Raw genomic sequence first — 23,232 nt, forward strand, 5'->3', positions numbered from 1 at the left:
TCTTTCACGATCCTAATGTCTGTGCTTTGCTGCTGCTCTGCAGATGGGCAACTTAACAAGACGCTTCTGCCAAAGAACATTTCAGTGTGGTTTGTGCTCCTGGGGCCTGGCACTATTCTGAGGCTCGCACCAAGTAAGAAAAATATGTTTTGGCATCTGTTACACGAACCGTATTTATTTTCATTTCATTTCAGCATGAAAGAGCGAGCGCAGCCATCCATACCTTTTTGTTGATGCAACCCGAAACAAGCTTCATCATTTGTCATTTGGGGAAGCTGTGATGTTCTTTGAAGCTGTGGGAGTCAATGAAGAGCCAAGCAGGATTATATTCATGTTAGTTTATTGAACAAGTCTTTGACTCGGTATGGGACAGATGATGACGGACACTTTAGTATCTAAATAAATCTCTGAGAAAATAATACTGTAATCTAAAATGGCATGTCTGTTTAGTTTTTCTTCCAGTAAATCTCTGAAGTACAATATATACACATTCTTAATATGATACATACTGGCATTAGCAACAGCCGTAACATTACGTTTTGATGCCATTTTATCATTTATAATTGAGGGTTACCGTTTTTAATCCCCTTCGTGACTTTAAATACATTCTTTCCCTTGCATACATCTAAGTGGATTTAAATGACACCTCTCCACTCTTCTATTACCATACAGTGCTTTCTGTCCAAAATAAACTTATTCTGCATCCACTCGAGAAAAATAAGAGCAAAAACCTCTTTTTTTTGTCTTTTTGATAATAACAGACCATTTACTAGCATAAAATATTTCTTATCTTGCCTCTTGGGTATTATTTTCTGGAAATGTCTATGATTTTCTCCCAGTTTGGGAGCACTGATGCACATCTTCTCTATATAATGAAATCAATCATGCAACTAATCTCAATACAAGCGATTTCTTTAGCACATCCACATCAGAACTGATAGGATTTGTTGATTAGGAGTACTCAAGTCCGATCAATTATTTTGGAAATCAACCGATAGATAGTATTGCTTCATTGAAGGAACTTGGATTCACTCCTCATATAAATTGTTAACCTCTTCCTCATGATGCACTGATAATAATTCCAGTAGTAACCGACTAATGATTGAAAAGGTATTTAAAAACAAAACATCTCTAACTATTTGACCTTAAAACCGTGATCTGTTGCCTAGTTTCTATAGCTTTGTCTCAAGAAGCTATACACAGGAATTACTATGGCTGAGCAGCTGTGCAGTAATGATGCACATCACCTTAGCAGCAAGCACTCGAGAACACACACACACACTCACAACCACCGACATGCAATCACAAGCACGCAAACACATCTTTCCCGCTCCCTGATATCAGTCTCGTCGAGTTATTTCTGGGTGCTGTAAAAGTTGGTTAGACCGTTTCAATGTAATGCCCGTTGGTGTGTGAAATTGAGGTAATTATATTGCGTTTACTAGCATCTACCCGAGAGGTTTTATGGAAAGTGTGACCAGAAAACTCTAGACTGAACAGCTTATGGTGCAAAGAGAGAAAGAGAGCCTGGGGCAGAATGTGGCCTTGAACTAAAAGGGAATAAGTTGGTCTAAAAGCATCACATTAAAAGGTTATACCACATATCCTGTAACAGATTAAACACGTTCAACATCCACCCCCCCGCCACCGAAAGGACCAACAGATGGGTTGAGATATTCCCAAAGCATAAGAACCCAAAGAATAGACACAGCTTACACAAAAACAGCACTTAGTGGTTTCTTCTTGGTCGCCCATTCGCCACAGAGATGGACAAATAAAGTCGAGTCGTTAAGTGTTACGGAGGTTCCACAATTTCACAGAGACACTTCTTGTGGTAAGCGAAATACTTCCTTTCCTTTCAGAGAACAATATATATCCAGGTTCATGTGCTGGCTCTACTTCTGTGGATTCAGAGTAAGTGCCAGTGAGGGACAAGCAGGTCTGATTGGACACAATCCTCATGTTACCACCTGCTGAACTGTCGAGCGTTCGTGAGGACATGATTGGTCCCCGCAGTGCAGCCTCTTTAGAAGCCGCTGGAGTTTATGCGAGAAGTTCTTGTTCATTTGCCTGTACATGAGGGGAATTGCAAAGCTACTGCAGAAGGCGAGAAGTTTAGACAAGCATCTCAGGAAGAAGTATATGGTAAGTTGCTGCTTGCTCGAATGGCTCCCGGGAGCCCCTGCCACCGTGTGCACCAGTAGGGTCATGTAATACGGAGTCCATAATAGAAACTGCATGCACACGGAAGCCAGCAGTAACCTGTGGATGGAAGGATCAAGCCTCCCAGAGTCCTGGTCCAAAGGGGTGGACTCCTTCCTGATGCGTAGGATAAGCACGAATGCATAAAGCACGGCCACTGCTGGCACCACATACCCAATGAACATCATGATGGCGTCAGCCGCTTCTTTGTTCTGCATCTTGGAGCACTCGATGATCTTGGTGGACACGTGATTGCACACGTAGAAGAGCAATGAGGAAAAGCTGGTCAGGACGGCGCCGCCCCAGATGAAGCCGCAAACATGCTTGGTGTTGTAGACGCTGGACATGTAGGTGCGTGGGAGAGCGCGCTCAATGTAATAGTCCAGACTGAGCAAGGTAGTGGAGTACATGATGACCAGAGAAGAGATGTTGAACAGAATGAGGAGGGTGATGTAGATCTCGTTGTTGTATTCCCACATGGGCCAGCGGGTGAAACTAGGGCCCAGCAGCGCCACCGGAGCCACCAAGTTGAGCACCAGGCCAGCGATGGCTATGTTCACAAAGTAGACATCAGGCATGGTCATGGTGACCTTGTTGGAAAGGTTGACCACCACCAGCAGGGCATTGTAGCAAAGGCCCACTGGAAAGCAGACGATGAGGTACACCAACGAGAAGACGGACAGAATGAGTCCAAAGTCCTGGCAGAGCCTGAGGTCCACATTGTCGTCCGTCTCATTGTAAACCATACAGCTCCACATTGCTATACGTCCAGTGGTTTCTGCTCTGTCCTTCGGAATCAGCTGTAAGAAAGCACATGAGCAGTGTGTTAATACATTGATTTGGCTGCACAGTAAAAATATGCATTCATTAAAGACAAGCTCTAGGGTGTAAATCCTGCTCCTGGGGGGAGGACACTTTCCTGCGGGGTTCCTGCCAACACAACTGTCTGGGTGTGATCCCAAAGACTTGAATTATGTATTTCATGTGTATTTAATTAGAGCTACATTATGCTGGAAGGTAGAACTCCAGGATCAGGACTGGACACCCCTTGACAAAATGATGGATTGCTCATTAGCAATGATCTCCTGTGATGTTATATATTATAACTACATATAAACTAAATGATCTGTAAGTTATATTTGTCTCTCTAAACAACTGCTCTGACAGTATTAGCTTCTCTTCTGCCCCCAAAAGTTCTGAAGTTGCTGAAGCAGACTAATCTCTGTGTAAATTAACATTTATATGCAAGACAAAGCTAGTTATGTAATTACAACATGTTGCCCTTTCCTGATAAAGAGTACAGATCCATTTATAAGTCGATGAAATGTAGCGATTCATCATTTCATGTGTTCGGGACACAATGTTCAATTTCTTAAAGCTCCTGTAAAATTAAAATAAAGTTTTATAGTTGTTGGCATCAGTATGTTAGTCTTAAGGATATTAAGGATATCGGCCAAAAATAATGACAAAATTTACAAAACTGGCATGTTTTTCAATTCAGTCTAAATGGATTAACTATTTTACTTGATGCTCATCAAATCTTCTGACCAATCAAATGTTCTCTAGCATCTGACACGTCATGACACTTCTCATTTGCTTTACATTTGATCTCTCACTGGCAGAGCTGTGATAAAAACAAAACACTATTCGCTATTTTTGAAAAGGGGCAGAAGCTACTATATGTCCCACCTTGTCCTTAAGAGATTACATCAAACTTCGGATAAAAAAGCACATTTCAAAGCACTTCACAGGACCTTCAAGGTGTATGACTTTATGTAGGTTGGAAGGGTTGTCAAAAGTATCAATTGATTGGTACCAATCAATAGTGTAATTTAAAAAATATCCAGAAAAATGTCCTGCTAACATTTGAGCGCTGTTGAGGACGTTCTTCACCACTGTTCACCATACGCAAACACAGATACATTGGAGCATTTGGAAGCCACGTCTATCAGCTGATCCGTCAATAAAAGAGATATAAGAACAATTCGTTGACAGATCAGTGGATAGATGTGTTGGTGTATCTGTGTTTGCAGCTGGCGAACAGCGATGAAGAAATCACATTCTGAGTCAATCACAGTCTGTTGAGCATGTGAACGAACGCAATGACCAATCAGCAGCATTTAAGAACCTGATTCACAGTGCTCAAATGTTAGTGGGAAATTAACTTTGAAACATTTAGGCATCGATTTGTATTAAAGTCGATACTTTTGACAAACCTAGTTGGAATGGATTACATTGTGCCCACCCGGGAAATAATTCCATTCTGTTTCCTAAATGGCTGTGCAAAAGTTTTATACATCACATAGAGAAGAAAACTCTTTCAAAAACGCCACAGGCATAGCATGACACAAAAATCTGACCAAAAAAATTGTATTGCATCTTAAGGCTGATTTATACTCCTGCGTCAAGCGCACACGTATGGTCCGGCGCAGCCTTCGCGTGGTCGCGATTTAAAATTTAACTACACATCGCAACGACGCGTATCGCAAGTTCTGTGATTAGTCGGCTTTGTAGCTGTGCTGAGTATAGGCGGTGCAGAGAGCCATGAGCCTGATGAAGCGAGAGTCGAGTCCCGCGAAGGAGCTCCCGAAGTTTTGTGTTTACCTTATGATTAAAGTTGTTGCACGTCCGCTGGTTCCCGCCTCTGAATGACTGAGTTTTAGCTACTTTTACATTAAGGTAGCACCCACGAAGAAACTTGATACATAACATTACCTACTGCCAGCTAGAGTTTCGGAAGTGTTATTGCAGAGCAACACAAACAGCATGCAGAAGTATAAATGCACGGCTACGCGCAAGATATGTGCCATGGGTCATGACGATCGCTCGACGCAGAAGTATAAACCAGCCTTTACAGACTACACAACCTGAAACACAAGACTTCACCCCAGTTAGCACGTGCCACTGAAGTACATGTTCTACCAGAAAGAAAGGATACATTTTATATGACATCAGACATTTCTTTCCAAAACAACAGGTTCCTCCTCTATGGCTCAGCACCACCATTGGCTCATTGGGTGGTGACCAAAGGATGACATTATTCAGCTCTGAGACTGAGGCGTGCAGATTTATGGGATGAGATGTGACATGTAAAGGGTGCAGTGGATGCGCAGCATGAGGCTTGAGTTCAGGGTGAGGTCACAACGCGGGCACATGCAGAGAGCTGCTGTCCAGTCATTAAAACATAATGACATAACGCTCTCCCTGAACAGAGTCTGGCCTTACTTATTAGCCTATAATTACACATAGGCTACATTACTGTTTTAATATTTTTTTAAATTGGCCTCCAGGCCCTTTTGAACAGTGCAGACAGTAAAGTTAAGGAAAAAAGAGAAGAGAGTATACAAGCCAAATTTGAGCAAGGGTTTCCCTGAGCCATCAGCTCTTTAAATAAAATGAGTATACTAGAAACAGAATTCAACATTTGAAGTCGTTCTATTAAACAACCCCCATTCTTGCCTTAGGACAATTTTGAAAAATACTTTTGATCCACTTCAAATGTTGACTACGGTATTTGCTTTTCAAGGGTTATGACGTGAAACCCCCTCTTTTAATTCAAGTCTACCTCAGAATAAAAAAGCAACTTAAATGCATGTGGAAAGCTGTGAGCACAAGGTAGGGGAGTGGATGTGATAACAGCCAATCAGAAGTCATCAAGAATACACTCAACAGCTTTCAAAATGCAAGCAGGAAATGCTGTAATCTCTTTTTTTTTACATTTCAGGACAGACTCGCAGAATTTGGTACTTCTAACAACACTACTCCGCACAGTACAACTGCACAGTCTCACATCTTGACAAAATAATTCAGAAGTTTTCTTTGTTCTATAAACACAAGGTTTTGTTGTATTTGTATCAACAAATTAAAAAAACAAAACAAAAAAAAACTTGCTGTTTTTGATGGTCTTTTTTCTATCTTTACGATCAAAATGACAAAATATTTGAAGGTTTGCACTGCAATAAAAAAAAAGAGAATATACCCAACAGGCACAGGATGTCAACATTACATCAGATTGATGTTGTACCCCATCTGTCAGGGTTCCTGTGTCCATGTGCTTTCTTTGTTGTTTTGCCATGCCACAGTGTTCCACGTGAGTTTGTTTATGTCATGTGATCCCTTTGTTCTAGTTTCCCCGTCATTATCAATGTTTATTAGTTCCACCTGTGTTCCACCCCTGTATGCATTCAGTTCCATTAGTCCTTGTGTATTTATACACCTTAGTTTGGTTTAGGCTTTGTCTGGTATTAATCATCATTCTGGTGTATATTGGCAACCTTGAAGTGATTGCTATGTTCCAGTTTAAGTGTTCAGTTTGTAAATTTGTGTTTTGATAATTCCTGCAATCCTGTGTTTTTGTGAGAGAGCGAGACGTGACACCAATGTTGTGGGACGTTGCAATTTGTTTGGAAATGAAAATCGAGTCAACCCTAGAACCCAACACCAACGTTAGACAGACAATGCATTCTGGTTATTTTCCAACGCAATCTAAACATAATAAAAGAGCAACGTGTAATGATGTGACCGATTGATATTGTGTGGATGTTACCAATGTGATTTCTATCAGATGTTGGATTTTACTGACTAAATGTCAGTATTTGACATCCATATGATGTTGGCTTTTGGCCATTTTCCAACACAATCGAAAATCAACCAATTATCAATGTCATTTCACATCAATATTGAACATCAAAAAAACATCCTAAGATGCTGGCGACCTAATTTTAACGTTTTATCATGTGTGTTTGCTGGCTAAGCACACCTGCGTGTTAGTCAACATCACGTGTTGAAGCGGTTTATTTTTATTTTTTAAATCGTACTCATTTCCAGGTAGTTGGTTAAGATTTCTGCAGACGCGACTTCCAGAAATCATGTATAATTAAACATATTAGAGGATCTGCTAAAGTCTTTTCAGAAAATTGCATTAGACATTTATATAAAGGGCTGTGAGCAGTGACTGGTGTGACGTCTGAGGCTGAGACACTTTAAGGGTAACTTTAACTATTTAGGTGATTTATATGGCTTAAAAATAAAGACCGGTTTTAACATTCTTTCAGTTGGTCAGGTGAATTTGCATGACTTCACAATGAACAGAATCTCTTTAGCATCCAATTTTGCTCTCATGCAAAACTCCTGAAAACCCAGGTCCACCCTGGAATGACTTTCAAAACAACATTTAACCAAAGAGTATAATAGTTAATGTACCTTCATCTTTCCAATGCTCACTTGTGAATATTGTAAATATGGTGTAATTCACAAACTCATCTTAAATAATTTCATTACTGCAAGGGATGTCGCAGTAGCTATGTTTCCATCCAAAGATGTGAAATAACTGAAATTAAATTGCACAAAACCTTAGTGAATAAAGCACTATTTCCATCCAATTAGTCTAAGAAAACAAAATGGTAATTTCCTGATAACTGGTGGTAAATATCCGAAAGAAAAATGGAGTTTGCTGCAGTATGAGAGGCAACTTTTTTCTTTTCTTTTTCGTGTATAATAAACTACATGTGCCTCAGAAGATGAAACTCGATGAACAAACACCGTAGTGACTGGATTTTAGAGGCATGAAACCGCTCTTTGGGAGGGCAGCTGCTCAAAGCAGTTATAGAAGGTAATAATATCACTTTGATGAAGGATGAACGGTCATTTCTCTGATCATACATTTTCAAGTGCATTTTAAGTTTATTTGCATCTTAATGCTTGCATTAAGCATTTTGTATGCGGTAGCCCAAAATGCGCATACAAATAGGAGGATGGAAACACAGCTAGTGAGTAAATGTTCTCACTCCTGAAGAAATGTGTAAGACTGGTTGGATGGGGAGGCAGAACGTGTATAACTCAACAATCAAGGAGCTTCTATCAATATATGGACATTGAAATGACTTTTGAATGTGTGCTTTTATTTTCAAATTTGTGATAACGCATACTCTTTGTAAAGACTGAATGTGCAGTGGCTGCAGCTTGTGCTTTGTGAAGCAGAGCAGATGCTTTCCGTTTTTTTTTTATTGTAGCATCTGTTGTAACTGAAATTAATAGTCTTTATTTCAAGAAGAAAAGCTAAATGACAGCGGGGGAGGTGCAGCGATGAGCAAGTAATGGAATCAGTAAGCCTAATAACTATTTCAATTAAATGAATATGTTCACTTTTTATTTTAAAGGAAATATGCATAATATAAACTGCAGCAACAAGTATAATTGCATTAAAACAAATTGATTAACTGCTGTTTTAAAGTTACACACCAGTCCTTACAAGACAAAATTAACTAGAAAGTAATGTAAAATAATAACTAATATATTTATTCAATCATTTTTCATTATTAGTAAAATGGATACATCCAGCATCCATCCTGGCAAACAACCAAAGAGTCTTTTCATTTTGAGCATGTAATTATTTAAATTACAGTTTGTTCACATACTGTTGCAGGTGTCTTTATAATGTAAAATAATAATAATAATAATAATAATAATAATAATAATAATTAAAGCTGCAAGCAGTGAAGAAAGGGACCTCGCACCCCGGCTCACCGCCGCCCGATGACCTCAGGATGACAGAACTGCAGACACTATTAAATTAAGCCGATTTATATATTAAAAAACCCTCAGAAATTACTAATTTATGCCAAACTTCCTTCTGTCAGCAGGTGGCGCTATGGCTGTGACTCAATATTGGCATGTAGATGTCTTCAGGAGAGGAATATTTTTGAACGTGAATTTTCAGGCAGGTCAGACATCGTGTGGCTGAGTTATAAGCCAAAATCCCTTCTGTCAGCAGGTGGCGCTATGACTGTAATTCAATATTGGCATGTAGATGCCTTCAGGAGAGGAATCTTATCGAAGTTTTAGGCAGATCGGACATTGTGTGTTCGAGTTACTGTGTGTTCACACCAGATGCGGAACGCGCGGACCAATCGCGTGTAAATAGCGGTGTGAACATTTTAATTTACTCGCTTCATTCGCGCATCAAATCCGCTTCATTCGCACATCAAATTCACTTCAGAACAGATGCGGATTCGCGTCATTGGCAGGGCTTCTGTCTGCCCGGTGACTGTAGCTTTGTTGCTAAATGGCTAACATGGATTTTATTGAGAAAATAACTGTTTATGTACTTTATGAAGGCTATAAAAACAGCGTTGATGCATTTAGGACCGTGTCTGAGTCCACTAGATCCTTTCAGAGGTGCATCCAGCTCTGTGAGCTCATAAACTCCTCCAGAAACTTAACCTGGATGATGGAGGCTTTAAGCGGGGCTTCTGACTGAACCGAGCCCAGTTTGATGAACTGTTGTCGGTGTCGGCTGGAGGATTTCCCCCGGGACACCAACAACAGGTTTTATGTCACAATCGCGCCCCCACAAGAGCAAGCTCCTGATTGGTTAAAGAAGCGTCCGCTCTTCGGCGCGAAGACGCATCGCACCACTCGCACAATTTGCGTAATTCGTGCCGCGCCATTTACGCATATCGTGCCGCAGGATGTCTATTCGTGTGTTTGCATTGACTTAACATATAAATCACTCGTGCTTGACACTTCTTCCGCGTCTAGTGTGAACACAGCATTAGAAGTACTTACTCTTCCATGGCGAAGCACCGAGGTTTGTCATGCCGCCACTATAGACTGTATACTCAGGGCTCAACAGTGTGACCATTTTGCTCGCATTTGTGACTAAAAATAGACGTGTGCGAACTGGAACATTTATTTAGTCGCACATGTGCAAATTTATTTTAATAAGCTTGATTGATGACTTAAATCACTTGGTCATGATAAAACATGTTCCTCACACTGTTTCTCAATGTGCATTATGGTGCATTACGTTCGAAATATATTGTGACTGTAGCACACGTGGACACTATCAGCAACAGCACATCTCTACTGGTTTATTTCACGTAAAGCAGTCTTTACATACATTGCTTTGTAAAGAATGGCCAGGCACCGAATGGCGGTGGAGCCGCACAGTGTGGGAGGCTCATAGAAATCGTTTACAATTAGGTCATGGCATATCGTGCCGCGTCAACTATTCAACACCAGTGCTTTCCACACATAGAGTTTACCTGAGCGGCTCGGTTCTGTGATCGCGAGAAACTGAATCACTTCCCCAACAGACTCTGGTGTTACGCAGACCCACAGAGATGTGCTGGACACAAAACTGTACCTGTTCTGACTTTGGTAGTAGCTTTGACAAGAGCGCGAGGACACGCGGAAAAGAACAGATTAAATTCGCTATGGTCATCTGAATGTTTGCACTATATGTGATACTGCACATTTTTATTAACTTAACAATAACTTACAACAATAACTGCCAATTTCTGCTGCCCAGTGTAAAAGATATATATTTTTTTAGCTCGAAAATGGATCAATAATTCAACAAGAAGCTGTCTAGTCATGTCCACAACTAAAGACTTGATTCAGATCAGTTTAGAGAGGCATTCATTAGAGCAATTTGATCCTGGTCCCGCTGTGAACCGCAACCGTAATGCAGCTTAAATTATAAATAATTATTAAATACTATTTAAGCTGTTGTTACAGTAAAATCAAATCTATTGTACTTATTGTATTCAAATAACTGAAACTGCTTTGCTATTAAAGTTCTCTTCATGTGCATTTATTAGGCAAAACCACTATTTACTTAATACATTTTCACTGCGCTCCTAAAATTCTTTAATGTGCTCCTAACTTAGCAGCACATGCTCATTCTGAAAAAAGTAAGCGTCAAGCCCTGATTCTGCTACAAAAAAGTAAAGGGAACACTCAGCTACATTACAATCTTATGAACAAATTTTTCAGTTCAGACCAAACTTTGACACAAGGCCTCTGGCTTTTGTGCGCATGTCAGCACTTATTTTTCAGTAGACATGGAGTCTTCCCAGACAATTCGGAACACATCTGAGCAGAAATAATGACTGTTGAGAGAGCGTTCCCCTATCTGCTTATGTAACGCCATCACAGAGTGACTGTTTTGGCCTGGAGACAGACAGCCATGGACTGTTCCTCTGCCTCTCACTAGAGGGTGGAGACACTCATTTACCCTTTTCACCTTGCAGTCATACACCTATAGCGAACCAGTATGTTTTCGCATCATCAGCTCTGTATGTGCATGGAGCACTTTATGTTGTGGTCTAACTGGTATATAACTACCAGTGTACCTTATGTCTCTCATAAGGACATAAATCTTGTAAAGGGTAAACTGTCTTCCTCATTTACTTTAAAACACAAAACATTAGTGGAGTAATGGATCACAAATTTCATGATTTAGACCACACTTTGGTTTTTGAGTCACGGATCGGACCATTTTTCAGATCAGCAAAAAAGGAGAGACAAATGTCAATTGCTTTCTATTTATACAAAAATATTACAGCAAAACCCATTGGTCTTAACAAACAGAAGTTAAAAATACAATCCAAGAAAGAACCAGCTGAAAAAAGGGAAAATATTCAATAAGAAAAATGATCTTTCGTACTGTTGCTGAAAATGCTAAATATGGAAATCTAACATAGTGTACAACATTATATTTATTTTCAATTTATGATTCAACAATTCACACACAAAACTTCATGTTTCATTAAAGGTTGATCATTTTTGAAAACCTATTCGGTGACCTAATTTTGATGGTGGTTTGTCGCCACCTGTTACACAATGTAATTGCTTTCACCAGCGTCACGTTCCGTCAAACGGTGATTTTAATATTTACCATAAACATCAGCATTTATATCTGAACTATAAACTGTTCGTCCGTGTTATTTAAATGTTTGTAACCAACTGAAGACTGAATCAAACGCAGATCTGAATGCAGCGATTTGAAGTATTAATCAACATATGCAAATCATTATCATTTATCATTCATGTTACGTGGGTTTGTATTGAGATCACGAACGCATTAATGCGGGCTAAACAAGTAGTGACAGAAAACACCTTTAATTCATAATCTAAGAAAGCATTTAATGTAGGTCCCAGCACAACTTTTTCAGTCATCATTATTTTTTTCACAGGGAAGCCAAAATGCTTGCATGCATGTGATTTGAATGACGTGGGAGGCGCTCTCTCTTTCTCGCTCCCTCCAATTGTTATATATGTTGGATTAACCTACAAGTTCGAAAAAAAAAAAAAAAGTTATTAATCTGCGGGTCATGTGCGTTCCGATCTGGGGGTTTTAATCCGTACAGATCAACCGTGATGCGTTACACCCTTACAAAATGTATATCTTTACCTTTTTAGACTTAAGCAAATAAAAATGGACTAAAACTGTAATGAATTGAGTTTACTTATGTTTTTGTTGTATTTGAACGATCTGTGTTGGGTAATGGGGAAGTCCCATAAATTTTTATGAAAGTTGACAACTGAAACACAAGGTGGGGCATATAGTAGCTCCTCCCCTTTATAAAATAACAGTCAATACACTTATTTCATGCGACTGCCATTTAAAAAAAAATGAAAGCAAGGCTGCGGTTGGAAGTAACTCGGAAGTACAGGACCAGCACTGTAAATTTTGCAACAACCTGCAGTGGACTACAAACCTCCAGCTGTTGCTGCGATTTTATTTATTTATTTATTTTTTCCCAAAATGCAGATATGGTTTAAACATAACTTTAATACCATTCAGTTAGGTTTAAACAAAAGCATATTAGTGATTGATTTATTTATTGTCACATCAGCATAATCAAACCCAAAATTGATATACATAAAATATTACATGATAAAAAAAACAAATTCATATTACTATAAAAAGTTACTTAGATATATGGGATAGAAATAAATAATTTTCACACAAATTTATTCAAAGTTAAATATGACTTTCAGTTAAATTTTTGATAAATAATTTAAGATTCTTCCTGGTGGTACCTTTTTAAAAAAATGTCCATTAAAGTACTCTCCTTAAAAAAAATTGTCTAATGGTATTCAAACATCCACATTCCAACAAAATATGTTTTATGGTTAGAGCAGCCTGACAGCAATTACATTTAGGTGGTGCTTCGTTATTCAGTAAATACAAATGAGTCAAACTACTGTAGAATGTCCATTTCGACATCTAGTATAGACAGTTTGATCATGACTGGTCTTAAAATGATAATTTGCTAAGTGTCTGTCATTTATTTTCGGGTTTTATTTCATGTAATTTTATTATTCATGCAGTTGTCCTCAGGAGGAATTAAACATTCTGACACTTTCAAGGAGATTGTTATGAAGCGGACAGGAGACAGAGGTAAGGAAACGTTAGGGTGTTTATTAAATGACAACAAGGAGCACATGAAGGATAGCCAGGAGGATCAGGAATGATGTTGGGGTCTTTTCCTCCGTGGCTGGGTAACAGGAATACACGAGGATGGACAGCACACACCAGATACAGCTGACAGAGGATGACACAGACTTGGAAGGACTGGAAGACAGGACGATTCGGGAGGACCAGGAAGACTAGGAGGAATACAAAGAGAACAGGTAAGTAAATCGTTTGTTTTAGCTGAGGATGACTACGCTGAGTGGTCGCTCAGTTGTCCGCTTTCGTCGAGACGAGCCCGGACAATGAGCGACTGGAGTGCTGTGCTTTTATCTGGTGCTCGTGAATGTGATGCAGCTGTGTGCTCATTAGAAGTCAGGTGATGGTGATCTTCGTGAGTGGGGGTCGTGAGAGCCTGACCAATCCATGACAGTACCCCCCTCCCCAGGGCCCGCTCCTGAGGGCCGACACCTCCGACGCCGTGGTGGTCTCCCTCTGCCTCTAGGCGCTGGGAACTCAGGGTGGCTCTCATGAAACTCCACCATGAGACTAGGATCGAGAATATCAGCTCTGGGAACCCATGTCCTTTCTTCGGGGCCGTACCCTTCCCAGTCCACCAGGTACTCCAACTGGCCACCACGACGTCGGGAACGCAAGATCTCCTTCACTGCGTAGACGGCTCCTTCTTCTAGGAGCAGTGGAGGAGGGGGTTCCTCTTCGTGGTCAGGCTCTGTGGAGGGAAGAACAGGATCGTGATAGGGTTTCAGGAGTGATACGTGGAATGTAGGGTGAATACGGTAGTGAGAGGGTAATTGTAGTTTGTAGGTGACGGGGTTAACCTGTTCCACGATGGTGAAGGGACCAACAAATCGGGGACTTAACTTGCGAGAGGGCAGTCGCATGCGTATGTCCCGGGTGGATAGCCACACCTTTTGTCCGGGTGTGTATCTGGGTTCTTCAGACCTTCTCCTATCGGCGGTTACCTTGCTTCGACGGACTGCCCTCTGCAGATGTTGATGAGCCTCGTCCCAGACTCTCTCGCTCTCCCGGAACCAGTGATCCACTGCGGGGACATCAGATGGTTCGCCATCCCAGGGAAAGAGCGGTGGTTGGAAGCCCAGGACGCACTGGAATGGCGTGAGTCCGGTGGAGGGTTGCCGCAGTGAATTTTGGGCATATTCTGCCCAGCCCAAATACTGGCTCCAGGAGTTCTGGTGACCACTGCAGAAGGTCCTCAGGAACCGTCCCACCTCCTGAATCTTCCTCTCTGTCTGCCCGTTGGTTTGGGGATGATATCCAGAAGAGAGGCTGACGGCCACACCTAGGAGCTTGAAGAAGGCTTTCCATAGACGTGAGATGAACTGTGGACCTCTGTCCGACACAATATCTTCTGGAATACCAAATGACCTGAAGACTTGATTAAAGATATTGTCGGCAGTTTCAAAGGCTGTGGGAAGACCTTTCAGAGGGATTAGTTTGACAAACTTTGAGAATCTATCTACTATGACTAGAATACAGGTATTACCTTCTGACGAAGGGAGGTCAGTGATAAAGTCCACTCCTAGGTGTGACCAGGGACGGTTCGGAATCGGCAAGGGATGGAGCTTTCCAGCGGGTAGATGACGTGGGCTCTTGGATTGGGCACAGTCCTTACAGCCCTGAACATATTGCCTCACATCCCTTGCCATGTTTGGCCACCAGAATCGTTGGGATACTAGCGAGAGAGTATTGTTGATCCCTGGATGTCCAGTGCCTAGCGAGGTATGTAAGGAGTGGATCAGATCTACCCGGTGTTCAGGTGGTATGAACTGCCGATGAGGAGGGCATCCCGGCGGAGCAGGGGCTTCCGGAGTGGCAACGACTGGAGGAGCGTTCCAGGTGATCGGACAAATGGAGATGTGTTCGGGAAGAATCTTCGTTGGGAGTTCTTCATGATCGTGATGCTCGTGTAAACGAGAGAGAGCGTCTGCTCTTAGATTCTTGGGTCCTGGACGATAGGAAATGGAGAAATCAAAACGTGAGAAGAAAAGTGACCATCTGGCTTGACGTGGACATAGTCTCTTGGCCTCTTTGATGTATTGGAGGTTTTTGTGATCTGTGATCACCTGGAACGGATGTTTGGCTCCCTCCAACCAGTGACGCCACTCCTCCAAGGCTAGCTTGATTGCTAGAAGCTCCCTGTCTCCTATGCTGTAATTCTGCTCCGCCGGGCTCAACTTCCGAGAGAAATAGGCACAGGGATGCAGTCGGGGCGGGTGTATCATGATGTTGAGATAATACTGCCCCGACGCCGGTGGTGGATGCGTCCACTTCCACCACGAAAGGAAGATTTGGGTCAGGATGAGTCAGGAGTGGGGCCCTTGTGAACTCCTTCTTAAGAAGGCGGAAGGCTGCGGCTGCTTCTTTGGTCCACTCCAGTCCTTTGGGTTTACCCTTGAGGAGATTAGTGAGAGGTGATGTAATCCTGCTGTAGTCCTTGATAAACCGTCTATAAAAGTTAGCAAACCCAAGAAACCTCTGGAGCTCCTTAATGGAAGTGGGTTCTGACCAGGATAGAACAGCCTCAATTTTCTTCCCATCCATACGTATACCGGTTTGGTCAATGATGTATCCCAAGAAATGAATCGACTTCTGGTGGAATGAGCATTTCTCCGCTTTGAGGTAGAGGTGATGTTCTCTCAATGTGTGTAGGACCTCCGCAACGTGTTGGCGATGTTCGGCCTCACTCCGGGAGTAAATGAGGATGTCATCTATGTACACTATTACACAGTGGTGAAGAAACTCCCGGAGGACTTCATGAATGAAGTTTTGGAATACGGAGGGGGCGTTGACCAGACCGTAAGGCATGACCTCATATTCATAGTGGCCAGTAGGGGTCACGAATGCTGTCTTCCATTGGTCCCCCTCACGTATTCTTATCAGATTATACGCGCTGCGGAGGTCCAATTTAGTGAAGACTTTAGCTTCTCGGAGCTGTTCCAAAGCGGCTGGTACCAGAGGAAGGGGATATCGGTATTTTACTGTACCGTTATTTAGGACCCTGTAGTCGATGCATGGACGCAGCCCTCCGTCCTTCTTGGCCACAAAGAAGAAGCTTGAGGCGGCTGGTGATTTTGAGTGACGTATGTACCCCTGACTCAGAGCCTCCCTTATGTAATCTTCCATTGCCTGATTCTCTGGAAGCGAGAGCGGGTAGATCCTACCTCTTGGCAACTGGGCATCTGGAACTAGGTCGATCGCGCAGTCCCATGGCCGATGCGGCGGTAGCTGGGAAGCTCTCTTGGGGCAGAAGACATCATGAAAGGAGCTGTACTCCTTAGGAATGTGGATAGACTGCTTCTCAGGAGGGCTCTCGACCGATGTTGCAAACAAAGAAATGGGGTTCCGACCTTGAAGAGGGAGATTTGGAAAACAGGCAGGTGTACATCCAGATCCCCATTTCTTTATCTCTCCTGTGCCCCAAGAGATGATGGGATCGTGCTTCACCAGCCACGGGCGCCCTAGAATGATGTCCATATTTGCACCCTCCAGAACCAGAAATTGAATCCTCTCTTGATGTAACAACCCCACTTGAAGAAGGATGTCTTCGCATTGTCGATGGATACGGGTCGAAGATCGAGTGCACTGGGTTATCGGTTGTATCTGGTATATATGCGAGGACGCCTCAGTACGGAGGTGGAGTTGACGACAGAGGGATTGGGAGATGAAGTTCCCTGCTGACCCGGAGTCGATGAGGGCTGTGACAAGGAGAGAAATAGAGGCAGTAGTTATTTGTACGGTGGTAGTAAGTGGTTTACATTGTTCAATATTCGTACTGAATACACTCACTGAAGTCCGAATGGGACGAAGGGGACACTCCATACGGGTGTGTCCACTGACACCGCAGTATAGACACAGACCCCGGGTCAGCCTCCTCTGTCGTTCCGCTGATGTCAGTCTTCCAGACTCTATTATCATGGGTTCTGGTTCTGGAGAGGCTGTTGACTCAGGCGATTGGAGGAGTGCAGACGAGGGGGTGATGGTGTCCTGTTGATAGGAACGGAGACGATCGGAACATCGGAGAGAATGTTGGATGAATCTCTCCAGACCCATTGTATCATCTAATGTGGCCAGTTGGATTCGGAGAGTGGGTTCCAAGCCGAGCCGGTACGTGGTCAACAACGATCTCTCATTCCATCCACTTGCAGCTGCTAGAGTGCGAAACCGGAGAGCATATTCCTGTGTAGATAGAGTACCTTGCTTTAGATGATACAGCTGCTCTCCAGCGGCTACTTCCCCATCAGAACGTCCAAACACCTCTTTGAAATACTCCGTGAAGGTAGTGATGGAATTCATGACCGGCCCGGCTTGGTTCCAGATCGTCTCAGCCCATTTAAGTGCAGGTCCAGAGAGTAGAGATACGATGTAGGCGATCTTCGACTTATCTGTGGGATATAGAGAAGGTTGCATTTCGAATATGAGGGAACATTGTAACAGAAAACCATTGCACTCCCCCGCTCCGCCTGAGTAGGGCGCTGGTCGGGCCATGGGACTGGAAGGAAGGGCCGAAGAAGAAACTGTGGAGGCGGAAGTGCTCGGTGCTGGTGGTGCGTTGGAAAGTGGAGCTGGTGGCTGTAGAATCCGCTTCAACTGGTCCACCAGCTCTTGAAGGTGATCGGGGGTGCTCATGTTGTCGTCGTTATGGGTCCGGGCTTCTGTTATGAAGCGGACAGGAGACAGAGGTAAGGAAACGTTAGGGTGTTTATTAAATGACAACAAGGAGCACATGAAGGATAGCCAGGAGGATCAGGAATGATGTTGGGGTCTTTTCCTCCGTGGCTGGGTAACAGGAATACACGAGGATGGACAGCACACACCAGATACAGCTGACAGAGGATGACACAGACTTGGAAGGACTGGAAGACAGGACGATTCGGGAGGACCAGGAAGACTAGGAGGAATACAAAGAGAACAGGTAAGTAAATCGTTTGTTTTAGCTGAGGATGACTACGCTGAGTGGTCGCTCAGTTGTCCGCTTTCGTCGAGACGAGCCCGGACAATGAGCGACTGGAGTGCTGTGCTTTTATCTGGTGCTCGTGAATGTGATGCAGCTGTGTGCTCATTAGAAGTCAGGTGATGGTGATCTTCGTGAGTGGGGGTCGTGAGAGCCTGACCAATCCATGACAGAGATAGCCTGTTTTGCTGCTTCATCTGCCAGTTCATTTCCATGTAGTCCCATATTACCTGGAACATAAGATAATGTTGAACTTCTTATTTTCTAGCGTTGTCATTTTCTTTACAATCATGGAAAGTGATCACACATGATCACACTTAGAAGCTTCAAGTGCTTGTAGACAGGATTTGGAATCTGTGCAGAATAAAAAGTTACGGTACTGTGTTCTTTCCATTTGTTCTAAAGCCATATTTATTGCATAAGCTTCTGCTGTGTTAATTGAACTTTCTCCTGGAATCCGAGTACCAAAAACATCATCTTTAAAAACTACTGCTGCTGTTACTCTTTTGTCTGTTTTCGATCCATCTGTATATATGGGTTTGTGATGAGGGAGACTGTCTGTTATTTGTTTGAATTCTTGTTTGTATTCATTTGGGTGAGTCAAGGACTTCTTCTGTTTGGTTAGGTTCCATAAGATTCTTATTTTTGAGTTGCACCAAGGAGGAATATGGCTCAAATCAGGTAGTGAAAGCTTTTCCATATTAACACCCATATTCATCAGATGGGGTTTCATACGAATTCCAAAAGGACTGATATAGTTGGGTCTGTCTTCATACATTCTAAATATTCATGGTGGAAGACAGAAGGATTAAAGCTGGGTTACCTCTTTTTGATTTCAGTTTGACAGCATATTGGAGCACTAATTTTAAATGTCATCTTTCAAGGGATGGTTCTTTTGCTTCAATATATAAACATTAAACAGAGGATGTTCTGAATGCTCCCAATGAGATTCCTAGTCCTGTGTGATGTACAGTGTCCAGCATTTTAGCATATTAGTCATCAAACAAAATCACAATCTGTTCATGGCACCAGGTAAACACCATGGGGACGCTTCCCTGCTTCAGCCTATGTAAACCAGTGAGCAATAAAACAACACAGTCCTCTGTAAAATGTTTGGAGCACACCCACGTGTTGTCTGTAATAGTGTTGTCATGATACTGGATTTTTTTTAAGTCAATTCCAGCTAACATTTAAGCACATTCATAAACACTTCTGATTTGCCATTGTTCACCAGTGCTCAACAGAAATGACTGTGATTGGCTGTGAAGTTCATTAGTTCAACACTTTTCACAGAGTGCAAACACAGATACACTGATACTGGAGCGTTTTAAAGCTGTGAAGATCATCTGTGTTTGCACTTCGTAAACATCGATGAAGAGCGGTGAACATGACCTTCACAGCCAATGACAGTCATTTCCATTGAACGCTGGTGAATACTGGCAAATAAGTGGTGTTTGAGAACGTGCTCAACAGTGCTTAAATGTTAGCTGGAAATTTACATTTTTATTTTACTTTTTTTTTATTTCAGTGCCAAAATTCAGTATTGTGACAAGTCTAATATAGAAAGAATCAGTTCATGAACTTGAGTTTGATAAATGGCATCTAAAACATGTGATTGGGAACGATAACATAAGCCAACTAGTGTCATTTCCCTTAACTTGGCTGAAAATGAGTTCTGATATCCCTTTTTTATTTTCACTATTCATTCAGAACGAACCTTCGGGTCACTTGGCAAGCAGTGGAATAATAAATTTGGGTCACTTTCTTTTCACTGTTAAGATATACAGCCAGGTACACAATACACCATAGCAGACAACGTTCCTGTGTGACTCCAGGCAACACTTCCTGGTTTCTTCTCACCGCAGCCTCACTTTCACTTTTAAAATGTCCGCCATGTAAAAATCCAGTCTATAGCTTTCTGTTTTTTTTTTAATGGAGTGGATGAGATCAATTTTAAAGCAAATGAGAAATGTCTTGAGGAGGGGAGGGGGGGGATGGATATGTCAAACACTACAGTATAATAGAACATTTGATTGGTCAGAAGATCTGATGACAAACTGAAGTATGAGCTGACTCAAATTGTTTGCCAAATAGCAAGTTCGAATGTTTAAATCATAATTAAATCGTCTAAATGTGAATGTTGTCACTGTTTTGGTGCACACTTGCTTATAGATATCCTTTAACACTAACATACTAATACTAACATCTAAAAAAAAATGTATTTTAATTTCAAGAGTCCTTTAAGATTATCCACTGCTCTTTTTTTTTTTACGTGTTGGCAAGAGTCTTGCTTCTACATTATGAGAAGAGAAGAAAAGAACTGCCAAGGGAAAACAAGACGTGAGGGCTTGGTTTCTAAAGGGCAGGTGTCAAAGTCTGACTCCATAATGCTTTTAAGAACACACTGGCTTTTCCACATGGATTACATCCAAAGAAACTAAATATCTTGCAAAAGGACTTTGTAAACACAATACAACAGCAAAACTAGCCACTACCCGTGTCCCTATCGCTCTCCTCAAAGATCATCCTGTTCACTTCCTGCTCTCGCTTTGACCACGGTGACCGATAAATAAGGGTAGTTTCAGTCACAAACTGCTAAAAGCATCTGTATTTACTCATCCACTGATCCATGTTCCACTTAATACAAGTCTTCGGAGGGCATGTTTTTACTGTATAATATATTCAGAATACACTATATGAATAATTAAGATGCATTTTTGCTAATGCCAAATTTTCTATAGCATTCCAAAGTGACTTGATCCTTAAATTCTTCTGTAATGATGACCTAATGCCTAAAATACTTTATCAAACAGTTGTGTTGTTTATCTGGAAGACACGATTCACTGACAGTAAATAGTTTAAAAGATGCTGATATAGATATGATATAAAAACTAGAAATATTGGTTAGAGGAAAAAAGATGTAACAGTAATCTAATTCTAGCAAGTTTATCTATCTACAAATTTTGCCATGTAAATATTTTTGGCAAAATTCTTCATCAAAGCTCACCAAAGCTGGATTTATCATTAAAAATACAGTTAAATAATATTGAATAATAATAATCATAATAATAAGACTTGCATTATTTTTATATTTGTTTTATTTGAATGTATACAAAAATTCTATTTATTCCATGTGAATCTTCAGCATGATTACTCCAGTTTTCAGTGTCATGCCTATTTAGAAATTAAACCTTATTATTAACAATTACGGATATCTCAAAACACTTATTTATTTGAATTAGAAATATGTTAATTAATAAATGTATAGCAATGTTTTAACTAATGGTGTGCAATTATTAATCTAAAATATTACTATAGTATTTGTGGTACAGCTGACATTATCATGTAACCTAAAAAAAAAAGTCAAAAAATATTAAACACTGTTATGAAGTGTGACGGAATGCAAAATTACCCTTTAATTTAAGTTCAGAAAGGCAAAAATACATTAATTAGTTAGATTTATTTTTTTTTCGCTTTTTGTTGTCGTTGCACTTTGCTTTAAAAATATATAATATATACTTTTGTATAGTATGAATGTTTGTAATCTGAATAAACGGACATTCTACAATCACCATGCTATTGTCACATGACCTTCCGGTGTCAGTTGTATTGCTTCACTTCCATTCACAAATTCCTCTGTCATGGCCTAACAGGATAGTGAACTGCTCATCTGATGTGCACTTCAGAATGTTAGTAGAAGTAAATCTGAGTTTGTCTACAATTGACTTGAAGAGCTGCACGTTTTGACTACACTTTTAGGAGTGCTGTGAAATCAGAAATACATATATTTACACTTTACACACACAGTACACAGCAGACGCATTTATCCTATTATTATCATAATGTTTGTTGTGTATATATAGAATGGAAGTATCTTATTTTGGACAAAACCTCCAATTTATAATTTATATAATCTATATTGTTTATTAATTTTAAAGAGAATATTTGGATTAATAATTCACTGAACTGGCAGATTTAGATGCCAACACTGATGAGTTTTCATTTCACGACACGTACATTTTGTTATGCCTGGCATCCACATTAATTCAAAATCTTTGCACAAACAGAGCATGTTTGAAAAGCTAAAGATCCTGTTTTAGTTTGGAAATATTGGTGATCCGTTTCAGTATAGATAAACTAAAATACAAACTTTAGAAAATGGCACAGCTTTTCACAATTGCGAATAGTTGGCATCATGTATTTTAGACTGCATAGTGTGGACGGAGATTGTTTTTCTGAAACCCAATGTAAACGGCATTCTGAATGAGGAGCTTTTTAATTTCAAAACACATTTTTTAAAAAGACAAAAACACTAGCCTAAATCCCACCTCAGTGTGTCATGTTTGTACGCATGATATGGTGTGTATTGCACATTATTATTGCTACTTTTGATCTATTTAATGCAGCACTGCTATATAAATCTATTAATTTCTTAACACTTTACAATACGAATCCATTAGTTAATGTACTTACTAACATGAACTAATAATGAACGATACTTGTACAGCATTTACAAATTGTAGTTCAACATTTACTAATGCATTATTAGGAATCCAAATTCATGCTTGTTAACATTAGTGAGTAAACATGAACTAACAACACTGTAAAAAAAAATGCTGGGTTCCACACAATCGATTTCTGTTGGGACAACATGAAGGAATTAAGTTAATTTATTAGTTTTTGAACTTTTAAGTGGATTGAACATAAAACAATTAAGTTGTCCACCCAAAAAACTTATGAATTTGGTTGTTTCAGATTATTTTAAATAAGTTACTTGAACAAACGGTGAACATATTTTATTTCCAATAACTAACATTAACAAACATAAATAACA

General features: G+C 40.8%; 1 protein-coding gene across 1 annotated transcript in view; it reads right to left on the reverse strand.

Annotated features, from left to right (window-relative positions):
- Window positions 1-323: 323 nt before the first annotated feature.
- Window positions 324-23,232, reverse strand: part of gpr146 (G protein-coupled receptor 146) — a 31,816-nt gene continuing 8,907 nt past the window's right edge. The window contains exon 2 of the mRNA XM_056454230.1: window positions 324-3,002. Within this exon, the coding sequence (XP_056310205.1) occupies window positions 1,959-2,960 (1,002 nt within the window). The 5' untranslated portion in view covers window positions 2,961-3,002 and the 3' untranslated portion in view covers window positions 324-1,958. The remainder of the gene's footprint in view (window positions 3,003-23,232) is intronic.

Source organism: Danio aesculapii, chromosome 3 (genome assembly GCF_903798145.1).
Source record: "Danio aesculapii chromosome 3, fDanAes4.1, whole genome shotgun sequence".
Lineage (NCBI taxonomy): Eukaryota > Metazoa > Chordata > Actinopteri > Cypriniformes > Danionidae > Danio > Danio aesculapii.